At 37.0% G+C, this 11,994-nt stretch overlaps 1 protein-coding gene across 1 annotated transcript in view; it reads right to left on the bottom strand.

The window, feature by feature from the left end:
- Positions 1 to 11,994, bottom strand: part of prpf3 (PRP3 pre-mRNA processing factor 3 homolog (yeast)) — a 26,821-nt gene that overhangs the window by 9,020 nt on the left and 5,807 nt on the right. The window contains exons 3-14 of the mRNA XM_016561336.1: positions 9,037 to 9,167; positions 7,254 to 7,409; positions 6,846 to 6,962; positions 5,223 to 5,233; positions 4,218 to 4,361; positions 3,905 to 4,023; positions 3,646 to 3,833; positions 3,378 to 3,544; positions 3,001 to 3,083; positions 2,755 to 2,898; positions 2,413 to 2,512; positions 1,121 to 1,234 (exon numbers count right to left, since the gene is read on the bottom strand). Coding sequence (XP_016416822.1) covers positions 1,121 to 1,234; positions 2,413 to 2,512; positions 2,755 to 2,898; positions 3,001 to 3,083; positions 3,378 to 3,544; positions 3,646 to 3,833; positions 3,905 to 4,023; positions 4,218 to 4,361; positions 5,223 to 5,233; positions 6,846 to 6,962; positions 7,254 to 7,409; positions 9,037 to 9,167 — 1,474 coding nt within the window. The remainder of the gene's footprint in view (positions 1 to 1,120; positions 1,235 to 2,412; positions 2,513 to 2,754; positions 2,899 to 3,000; positions 3,084 to 3,377; positions 3,545 to 3,645; positions 3,834 to 3,904; positions 4,024 to 4,217; positions 4,362 to 5,222; positions 5,234 to 6,845; positions 6,963 to 7,253; positions 7,410 to 9,036; positions 9,168 to 11,994) is intronic.

Below are 11,994 nucleotides of genomic sequence, written 5' to 3'. Positions count from 1 at the left end.
AATGAAAGCAGTTAAATCTTCTGTTTATTCAGCAACCGCTATAGGGATTTCCTGGGTTTCTTCTGCGAGGCGTATTTGGAGTTTCAGTGCGAGAGAGCGCCCTCTGGCCTTCAGATGGAGATTTACTGCTGATCACAGAACCGTGCTTCACTGAAAGATACACATGACAATCGCAGCTTCTGCCTAATCATGATTTATCGACTTTGTGATTTAATTTAGATTAATCGTGCAGCCCTATTTCAACGGCTTAAAAATCGGTTATTTTAAAACTGTAGTGCTTAAAAATGTGTCCATGTTACAGATGTAGTCCCTCGTTTAGGAACGAGCTCCTCATTTTTTTTCCCTGGCTGGTTGTTCTCCACCTGGTTCTGTCTCCCTTTCCCGCCCCGTGGTGGCGTGTAAAGATCACAGTCATCCAAATGATGAAAAAGTATTACAGTAAACAATGTATTTTGCGACACTACGAAATAAACGATAGAGCATAATATGAAATGATAGACTTTTTATTTTGTCCATCCGATATATATCGTCATATCGCACAGCCCTATTGGACCTCAGCACTACTTCTGCACAATTAAAGTGCAATAAGCACAAAATTAGTTTAGTACCAGTTTAGTATACCCAAAATACAATTTGCAGGGTATTTTTATTAAGCACATAAATATGCAAACATATTTATAGTATACTTAGCACAAAATGTATTTCAAATACATTTTAGTATATTTTTCCACTAGGGGAGAACAACTTAGCACTGGAAATAACAGAACGTGTTTTAAAACGGCAGACCATACAGGGAAGGAAAAAAACAAACAAAGACCAACTAATTTCTAACAAGCGTACTCCTTCAATACTCTCAGAATATAACACACAAAGTTGGTTGAAATAACACCCAAAGTTGAGAGCAAGCAAGAGTTGAAACCTAGTGGGTACTTTGAAGCTGAAGTACAAGATAGTTTTGGGTTGTTTGACATTTTTGGTCACTGCATAATTCTCTGATGACTACATATACATTGAGTCTAACAAGACTCTGTTTAGTCTGTGATTTACTCAGTGTGTCATAATACTTTAATGTACATAGTATTTTAATGTAAAATTTGAGCAGATTTGTCATGTTTTGTACCTGTAAACAGCAATGTGAACCCCATGACTCAAATCCTCCTTAAGTTTCTTCACCTTCTTCTCTTTCCTTTGTTCTGCTGTAAGTTTGCGTGCTGCATTTGCCTCCTCATGGGCTCTAAACACACACGGTGAACATCACACTATGCACACAATGCATCAAAGCAAACAAATGACATCTTCTTTGAAAGGGATACTGTATTTTCCCAAATATGAGTCACATTTTTAATCATCTGAAATGAAAAGCATCTTATATTATGCAATTAACATCAAGCAAACAAAAAACACACTTACATTTGGATTCATGCTGAATGAGAGTATGTGAAACTTGGTACATAAGCCCAAGTTTACTGGTCCATAGTTTCAATTTTCCTTTAAATTTGTTTAGGCTTGTCATTTATAATAAATGTCATTGATAATGCATGCTACTATAATAGTTTTTTTTATTTTTATACTTTTTTTATTACTGTTCTGAATACCTTTAAATCTAAAGTATTTGTTGCAGAGTGAGGGGAACTAAAATACACGTTTTTAATGTTTGTAAACAACTCATTTTATTTACCAGTATTTTACATTATTTCTGAGTATAAAAATAAAATGTGACTTATACACTGTTGTGATTTATCCGTTTTCTTTCTCAATGCAAATTAAGCCCAGTGCAACTTATTTTCCAGAAAATATGGTACTTGAGGCTTTAGGGGCTTTCTTTCACATTGGAGGAACCTTTTTATAGTTCCTAGAACCATTGGTGGAAGTTCCCACTTCTTGGCGTGTTCGCACTGCAGGAACTAGGAACATAAATTCTGGAAACTCTGTTTGGGGAAACTAAATGAGTTCCTACTTCAGAGTAGGGTCTAAAACAGTTCTATAGGAACTATCAGTGATGTAAGTGTACGCTGATTGGCCAAATGCATATGAAACTCCAGCTACCCGGCATTTTTAAAAAGCTGCGTAAAAAATATTTACTCCACGAACATGGAAAACAGCAATAACAGCATTTGGCTACCTGTTGTCTGCTGCGTTGTGTTATTTTTTTCTCAGCCTCGAAGATATGTAACACTGCAAGTTTTCATATGAGATTTAGTCAAATTTTCATGCTCTTTCAATCGCGTAAATTGTGCATTTACATTCCATCTCCCTGCTGCCGGTGCAAATGCAACCAGGAAAACAGCCAGAGGGGGAAATTGGTTCTCTAGGAACCACCATGTTGGCTAGTTTCTAGAACGGAGTTCTTTGAACTATGCAGTGCGAAAGCCCCTTTTGATATCAATACTTTGTGCATTGGAAATTACTCACTTCTGCCTCTTTGCCATTTGTGCTCTAACATGAGCCTCCACTTTGGTGGGGTCTTGCACAGCTTCCGTCCCCAAAACCCTCATCAAATTAGAGATCCGCACTGCACACAAACAGGAACATAAGATAGTTAGAGCACAAAGCTATAATCAAGCTCCTAAACTGAAAAAAAAAAAAATATATATATATATATATAAACGTTCTTAAGTTATGATGTGAAAAATCTAAAGCTGAAAAACAACTGTAATAAAAAATGAGTAGGTGTGCCCAAACCTTCGACTGGTAGGTTAACATTAAATACATTTTAAACCTCCTTTGTGACTGGTGCCTAGCTGGTAAATATACCTTTAGGTTCAGGTGGGGGCATAAGACCCAATCGGACCTTTTCCTGCAACTCTTTCTGGGCTTCTCTGCGAGTTTGTCTCCTCAACTTCTTCTGCTCCTTCTTGGTCAGATATACACCCAGAGTCACTGGCTTATCTGTATCCACTAAGAAAGAGATGCAAAGAGAGAGAGAGAAATAGAAACAGAGAAGGTTAGATCAACCAGTTTCTGTTTGTAGAAGGTTTTGATGTGTGCATGTATCAATACCTAGAGGGGCCATCTGAATTGGGTGTTCAACTAGGTTGGTGACTCCATGCATTTCCACCTCATCAAAATTTGTATGTGCAGATCTGAGAAAAAGAACAGAAGAAATGTAATAAGACCATTTTCACTAAATTCTGTTATGAATTATCAAAAGGAATGACATGACTGCCAGATTGTATGGAAAATGTCACACTGAATTCTTTACAACTGTTTCACAGGAAGAAAGTCATATGGCTTTGGAAAGACATGATGGCAAGTAAATGACAATTTACACTTGGCTCAACCATTTCATTTAAAACAATTTATTTCAAATACAATTTGTCTTACATGATTTATAGTTGTCTACTGACATTTAAAAGCTGAAAGCTGTTGGCTCTTACAGGTCTATGTGGAAAGGCAGAATGTAGGAGTCCCACCACTCTATCTGAGGAATCTCCCCCTCTCCCAATTCCTTCTTGGGGGCAATAAGAGCCAGTTTAGTGGAAGCCTGTATGCCTGTCTTCTTGGCAGCCTGAGCAATCTCCATCTGTAGTTTCTCCAACTGAGCCTGATAACAGAAGATAATATTGTTTCTCACTTGTTATTGCTCCAAGCCATTTTAATCTATAGATTTTAGAGTCAAAAATAAAGAGGCATTCTGTTATCCACCTTTGTGCGTATGCGCTGGGCGATCTTCTCAAAGCGTCCCTGCTCATGGAACCTAAACCCTCTCTTGGCTCTCTGTGCAGAGTTGATGGCCACACGTGTGTCAAAGTAAGACGTGGATTCTAGGTCATCACTGGGCTTTTCCTTTAACTGCTGCCGAAACTGTTCCCTCTTCACTGCTCTGATGTTGGCTAGAGAGAAAAAAAAACATTAGTAACAACGAAGAGTGAGAGATTCATATTTCTGTGGCAGTACATGGTACCTTTTAGAGTGGGCATACGATGTGTGAGTTCAACTTCTTTCCCACTGGCATCAACAGTTCGTCCAAGCTCATCCAAAATGAGGGGTGTTGGCTTTGTGACCTCACGTGGTTCCACTTTACTGTAAGCAAATATGAGAAAACGTTTAACTTGAATTCTTTTTAGCAATAAATTCTTCCTAAACATTAAAACATTGCAATTAAAAAAAATGTTACTAAAAAACATGATGTTTATTCCCAATATTCTTCAGAGCTGCCAAAAATGTCTACATGCCCTTTCTAAGAACTGTTATTTTTAGCTGTATAAAACACTCACGGTGGTGCAATGCCCATGGCGTGCAGGTTAGCCAGGGCTACCAGGTTATGTGGCCCTGTGTTTCCCAAAGCACCCAGAATTCCGGGTTTCATAGCCAGTGTGGACTGGATCTTGGCCTGCAGCTCAGCTGCTTCTGAAAGTGAACTACTCCTTTAACACTAGAACCGCCACGGGGTAAATTTTACCCGTGGCTGTTTTTCAAATGTACATAACAGATTTAAAATAAAACATTCAAGTCTCCCAGTCATTGACTTTTACTAAAATTATGTAATTTACAATCCAATGTTGTTAAAAATTATTTAGATAAAACCAAATAAAAAAAACGGGGCATTTATACCTAAAAGCGCCAGCAGGTCAAATTTACCCACCTATATAATGCATGTATTTTCACGCTGTCATTTTCTTGCCGCTTATGTTTTAACATTGAACACTCAGTATGTTGTCCACACTGGATGCAGTAAACTGATGCCTCGTTCTATTTATGACGTGCTGACACAGTGTCAGCATAGTTTGTCAGTACAGTCAGTAACGTAGCAGACTGAAAAGTTAGTATCTTTCTGCAGTCCAATAGACGGCAGTGCGGTGGTGGCTCGAGTCTGTTGAATGGTGATTTAATGCTATGTTGTCACCTAGTTGGAGAGACTCAATGCTAAGTAAATAAACAACAATGTCTCCATCTTTTACTCTCACAATGAGCTTAACAAATTCGTTTGCTACATTAGTAGGGCCCTATGATCACGGAATCCAGTCATAAAAACGGAATTTACTGTATAACGCGGAATTTCATGGAATTTATAATTTTTGATAAATAAATAAAAAACAGGTCAGTATATATTATATATATATAGTTTAGCGATCTAATCGTCACCGAGCCAGTCTGACTTAAGTGATGAGATCTCGACTGTATTGTTTGCGATTGTGGTTGCTGTATAAATGCACTTACTCAACTGCTGTTGTTTTAATAGATAAATAGGCTGTTGCAATTTTGAATTATAGTGGAATTACTTGGAATTGCACTGTTAAAATATTTTTTTATTTGTTTTAGCAGTTTTCATAGTGTAGACAGAGAGATTGCATAAGTCTTTGGTATTAATTTATATAATAAAAAGCCTATAATAAATCAGTACACCAGATGAGGTAAAATACACCATGAGTTCACATTCTATTGATTTGTGCTTACTGGTGAAAGTGCACTACCTGAAATGCAAAAGTAAATTTCTCAAATGATAACAATCATTACGATTATAAATTTGAGCAAAAATAATTTTTTATCATTTTAACCATTATACAGCATGACGAAAATGTAACTAAGATTTGACTAAAACCTCACTAAAATGCTCATACATTTCATTGACTTAAACTTGACGAAACAAAAACAGGACAAGGTTGACTAAATATGTTAACTAAAATGTACATTTGAGTAAGACTAAGACTAAATTAAAAATGGCTCCCAAAATTAATACTGCTGTATTGTTAATTAATAATAATCTTATTGCTAAAATGTCAAGTTTTCATTGACTAAAACTAGACTAAAATGTTGAGACTTTTAGTAGACTAAAACTAAATAGGATAAGATTGACTAAATATGATAAAAACTATCAAGGACATTTAACACGGGACTAAGACTAAAATTGAAAATTGCTGACAAAATTAACACTAAAACCCACTTTAAACCATCATCGGGTGCTTGTAATAACTTCCGATTGTGATCTATAGTTGATTTTGATTCAATAATAGGCAGACAAGCACTCTTTGCATGTTTAATAACGCCACACTGCTTATTGTCATAAACATCCTTTATTGTTATAAAAATACCATGAGCTGCATACAAAACACATACAGAAAATATATCGTCATAATCATACGTCTATTTGCTTTCATATTTCATGTGTAGAAATATATATTTTACTTGATTTTTTTTTTTTTTAATACAGAAGATCTAGAGAATTAACGCGTTTTGACTCATAACACTCGCGCACGTGGAAGAAAACGGACAGTGCTCTCCAGATCACATAACTCAGTGGAGAATTAATAAAAATTATTTTAAGAACATGTGAGAATAAATCTGTTCTCTGATACCAAAGATAACAGGAACTCGGCATCCACTCTCTTCTCTCTCAGAATACTCTTCTTCGGTGTTTGTTTACACTGGTTTTCGAAACAGCGCCACTACTCTTTTCCTTTTTGTGCAACAGCAGCTGCTCCACGCACGTGATCTAAGCTCAAATTTGATTGGACGGCCCGTTTCATCACGGAGCGACGGGAAAAGAAAATCGACACACAGGACGAAAAAAACAAATATTTGCTTTTTCGCGCCGCGAATGATCGCGCCTGGTGTGAATAGCCCCATAGGGATCTATTGTTTTGATTCAAAAGCGTCATCGCACCGAATTTTCACCCTTAAGTCTGTGGAAAACACTGTGGTCTCATTACTGTTCTCATACAATTGCTAGTCTTACATGTAAACCTGCATTTAATGTCTAACAAGAAATATTTTTTTAAAATGTGTATTTTACTCAGTATTATCCTATTGTCTACTCTTTCTAATTATACTATTGTTGCACTTCACCATTTTTTATTCCCTAGTGCTTTTCTAAACACACAAATACTACAGGCCAATCATAAAACAAGTTCTTGGTATTGTTTTTTTTTTTTTACCTGCACGACAGGGACAGGAGCCACAAAACTTAGCTGTTTCTTTCTCTCCTCAATCTGCCGCGTGGCTGCTTCCATCATTTGCTTGATCTGAAAATACAGTATCACAGATAGTATTAAGACTGATGCAGGCAGTACATCAAAAAAATTACATGAGAAATTATTTCATACTTGTGCAGCACTAAGCAATATCAGTTTTATTCAATCAAGTCATTATATGTTCTAAATATAACAATGATCACACTTCATTTTATTAAATGAATAAAACTTAAAAATAAAAATGTAATGAACTTTCATTTCATTACAGTGTATGTGTTCCATCAGATAGCTCTGTGTCTAGTGTCAACCTTTACTGATGGTGTGTCTGTATGTGTGCGTTACCTGCATTTTGGTGAGCATGCCAGGACTCTCTGTAGGGGGTCCAGGTAAAACAGGTGGTTCCTCCACCTCCTCAAAGCGAGGTACCCTCTTCTTCTTTACCGCAGATTCCACACTGTCTCCATCCTTCACTCCTTCCACCTCATCTCCAAACACTTCCTAAATATAGAAAGATATGGAAAAATAGAAAAGAAGAAAAAGACAAGATATACAGTCAGAGAAAGATTACTTAACCATGACTCCTACCTAAGTGTCAGTTTTAGGGGTGGGTGATATACCGATAGACATGAGACCAAATCTTTCAGCTGGTAGAGAATTTGGACTATTGTCTCACGGTTACACTCACGTGACAGTTCCATGCTGCGCCATCACAAAAGCTTGTCATCTAAATGTATTTTTTCATTCAAGCATTTTCAAGTGCTACAGTTTAAAAACAAGTGATTTGAAACCTTTCTTCCACAATAAGCAGGCTACATTTTGGTATGTTTGATTAACATTAATGTTAATAAAACAATGAAAGAGATCATTTCTCGCTGCTCTCAACTGAATCAATTTATAACTTTAATAGGTATAAATCTATATTTAATTTACACAGTAAGAACTATGCAGTGTTATTTTTATAAATAACAAAATTTAAATAGTATTTATTTCTAGTGCTTGAAGCTTTTAGGTCTATTTTGTTTGTGTCTTTTTTGCTTGTAATTTATTCTTGTTTTATTACAGACTTTTTACTTTTTTTTTTACTTATGTTAGTTAAGATACTATTAGTTTTTTGTGATATTGAACACAATATCACAATTGTGAAACAGCTAAGTCTTGTGGCAATTGTGACAAGAATAATGAGAATCATATAAAATGTTGATTTCACAAAAACCTTACTTAAAGCAAAAACGACTATTTCGTGACATAAGATTTTGGTCATACTGCCCACCCCTCGTCAGTTTCAGAAAAAACTGACTCAATTTATGAAAAATTGACTATTTTTTACTGCTGTGTTCTTACTATCAATGACACTTACACAGCATACATGCAAACAAGAATCCAGGATTTAGCTATGTACACTGTGAAGCATCAGCTTAAAGGGGTCATATGATGCGATTTCAAGTTTTCCTTTCTCTTTGGAGTGTTACAAGCTGATTGTGCATAGATAAGATCCCTGAAGTTGCAAAGACTAAAGTCTCAAAACCAAAGAGATATTCTTTATCAAAGTTAAGACTCTGCCACGCCCCCCTAAAACGGCTCGTTCTAACACACCCCCACATATCTACCTCACTATGTGGAAACATTTGCATAATGCCACCCAAATGTGCACGCAAAGAAAGAAGGCATGGTTTCAGTAACAGCAGTTAGTGTTGAAGCAACATGTCAGGGAGACGCTGTGTGTTTAAGTGCGAAAGCAAAAGCACTTTATGCTCGCGATTATGGTAAGGGGCGTTACATTTCCGACGCGTGCTTGCAGACTGCGCTTGTCGGAAGGCGGGACTTTGTAGAAAACGAAGCGTTTGAGAGAGGCGGGGCATAAAGGACCTACAATAATGTACAGTATTTGAAAAATAATGTGTTTTTTGAACATTAAAGCATGTCAACATATTCTGTTACATCAAATACACAAAATAATGATCTTTAAAAAAGCATCATATGACCCCTTTAAGAATACCCAAAATTAATTGTTACCCCCAGGTAAAGTATGAGCAGTGTGAGACAAGAAACAAGATCCCACAATAACTAGTTGAAATGTGAAAAGCCCTTCAGAAACCATAAATTTAGGAGGCTCACAAAACTATACCTTCAGCCCTCTTTTGCGGTTCTTCTCTCCTGCTCCTTTATTGCCACGGGAGTTTCTACTTTCCTCAAGAGCTTCAAACAGACGCTCAACAAAGCTGCTTGCTGAATCATCAAGAAACGGTCTTAGCTGGTCTAAAAGAAGAAAAATTGATCACTTTTAATGAAAAGAGCCTCATGAAATTCTCAGCTGCATTTAAAAACACACAATGTGAGTAATTCTGCACATAAACAGTGTTGCCCTTTTTTTTCCAAGTGCCACTAACACCAGTTGTAAACATCCCACACATCATCCTAATCTATATAAATTAGAACTACTTTACAATGACTTCACAAAAATAAGTTTGCAATTTAGGTGTACAATAAAGATTAATGAATATATGCAAATCAGTTGCCTAATGTTTAGTGCGTTCTACTGTTAAGAATGTGTTATCGTTTCATAAAGTAATAAAACATTTGTCAATTTCAGTGTTATTATGTTAATTCATTACCATAAATAAATTATTGATCTTAAAAGCCATTCAATTAAATTGATTTTAATATTATGCTATGAGGCTCTGGTTAATTTATACATTTCCTTTCTGGTGACCATGTTACAGTTACAAATCTTTGTAATGGGGTAATTTTTGTCTCTAATTCACATCTTTAATTTAAAATCTTTAAATGGCACCTATTATGCCTCTTTTTACAAGATGTAATATAAGTCTCAGGTGTCCCCAGAATGTGTCTGTGAAGTTTCAGATCAAAATACCCCACAGATCATTTATTATATTATTTTGAAAATGTCTATTTGAAACACGCCGTTTTTGTGTATGTCTTTTTAAATGCAAATGAGCTGCTACTCCTCGCCACCTTTTCCAGAACAGGGCTGTGCCATTACAGATCATATCTCAGATCTCCACCAAAAAAAACATCTGTTTGGTTTTGATTATTACATCTATCGTGCTAAAATCATGCGTTTTAAAGCAATATCAGTTTAAATTTCTGATATACAGTATCTCACAGAAGTGAGTACACGCGCTTCAGTACAAGTGCTAAACAAAACCGCAACTCCGCTGTGAGTGATACAGAGAGCGCGACCATAACGTAGAGACTGAAATGACATGCCGTCCTGTAAATAAGATAAATAACATAAGGCTATTTAGTTTGCTTAATGAAAGAACAAGGTATAGACATGTTCTATAAGAAAGGTAACTTTAAATTACTTCTGTTGTGATCTGGCGCTATAGAGAAAATATAATTAAATAAAATTAACTTGACTTTCAAGGGGAGCGGGGGGTGCCGTTGGGGGGGACGGGCCGCCCCCCTAAAATAATGGCAGGGGAAACGCTGATATTCATTGCATACATATACTTCGTAGTAGACATCCTTAACTCCTTTCTGCTGTCTGTTGTTCTGTTGTCGGTGTTTCTTTGTTTGAATATGGCGCTTATCACATGCTGTGTGGTATTGGCGTTTGGTATCGGGGCATTTTAACGAGTACATGAGCTCAGTATCGGGCCCGATACCGATACCAGTATCATCTTAGATATCATAGATATCATCTTTCCTGGGCGGAGCACGCTTACGTCATGTACGAGATAACAAAGAAAACCACTTTCGCTAATATTCTGCTGAATAATTAATAAGAATTAATTTATAATTTGTTGTGCATTGATTTTCACTTGTATGTATCCGAGAATTATTACGGAGGCCACTGACGTTAATTAAATAATTTGCAGCTTTACTCGCAAACTACATTTCCTGTTCATCAATAAGGTGAGAACCAGAGCCATTATAAACCTAAATATACTTGATTGAATTAAATTAAAGGGGTGGTTGATTGCGATTTTCCTTTTTTAACGTTAGTTAGTGTGTAATGGTGCTGTTTGAGCATAAACAATATCTGCAAAGTTGCGGCCCTGAAAGTTCAATGCAAACGGAGATATCATCTTTTAAAATTCTGGCAGTTTAATGCCTACAAAAACGGCTCATAGGGACTACAACAAGTTACTTCCCGGGTTTGTGACATCACAAACACAGACAAACCCCGCCCCCGGAAACATGCAACGAAGGGGGCGAGGCCATGCTGCGCAGCTTTAGAGAAGAGGAAGAGAGTGTGTAATGTTGCTGTTTGAGCATAAACAATATCTGCAAAGTTACGAAGAAGAAATTTCAATGCAAATGGAGATATTGTCTTTTAAAATTCTGGCAGTTTAATGCCTACAAAAACGGCTCATAGGGACTACAACAAGTTACTTCCCGGGTTTGTGACATCACAAACACAGACAAACCCCGCCCCCGGAAACATGCAACGAAGGGGGCGAGGCCATGCTGCGCAGCTTTAGAGAAGAGGAAGAGAAAACAAGGGGTGCACGTAAAAATCTATTCATATATGAATCGCGATTCTGTCTTCTAACGATTCTAATGGATTCACAAGTTTCAAAATCAATGTTCTAAAGCAGCGGTTCTCAATACTGTCCCTCGCGCTCCCCTGCTGTACACGCGCTCTGCATCTCTCTCTCTCTCTCATTCAGCTCAGCTCCAACAATGAACTGTTCCATTTATACACTTATTTTCACATAGCTATGAGAAACGTTATACATGGACACGTGTGCGGTTGCCGTACTGTATTAATCCTTTAATCAGCTTTAAATAAAACCTTATATTAAAAGCTAACAGAAGCAGTAGCATTTACAAATAACAGCGTATCTAAAAGTATGAGACAACAACAATCAAAAAAACATACCAATAAGAGCCGTGCTTGCACAGGTTCTGCGCGATCCTCTTCACTAATATCCTCTACGTCTCAATCGGGCTGATAAGCAATATAGACGATACCATTGTTTACAATACAACCGGAGCACATGCTGCTGAGGTGAGGGGCGTGACGTTCAGACGCGTACTAGAGGCGGTTTAGCGAATCACAACACACTGGGCCAGCTAACCAATCTGAGCCCATCACGTATTTCTGAGGGAGGGG

The sequence above is a fragment of the Sinocyclocheilus rhinocerous genome, unplaced genomic scaffold (assembly GCF_001515625.1).
Source record: "Sinocyclocheilus rhinocerous isolate Xijiao unplaced genomic scaffold, SAMN03320098_v1.1 scaffold529, whole genome shotgun sequence".
In the NCBI taxonomy this organism is placed as follows: domain Eukaryota; kingdom Metazoa; phylum Chordata; class Actinopteri; order Cypriniformes; family Cyprinidae; genus Sinocyclocheilus; species Sinocyclocheilus rhinocerous.
Note: the sequence above shows the minus strand (reverse complement) of the source record. Positions and strands in the feature narration are given on the sequence as shown.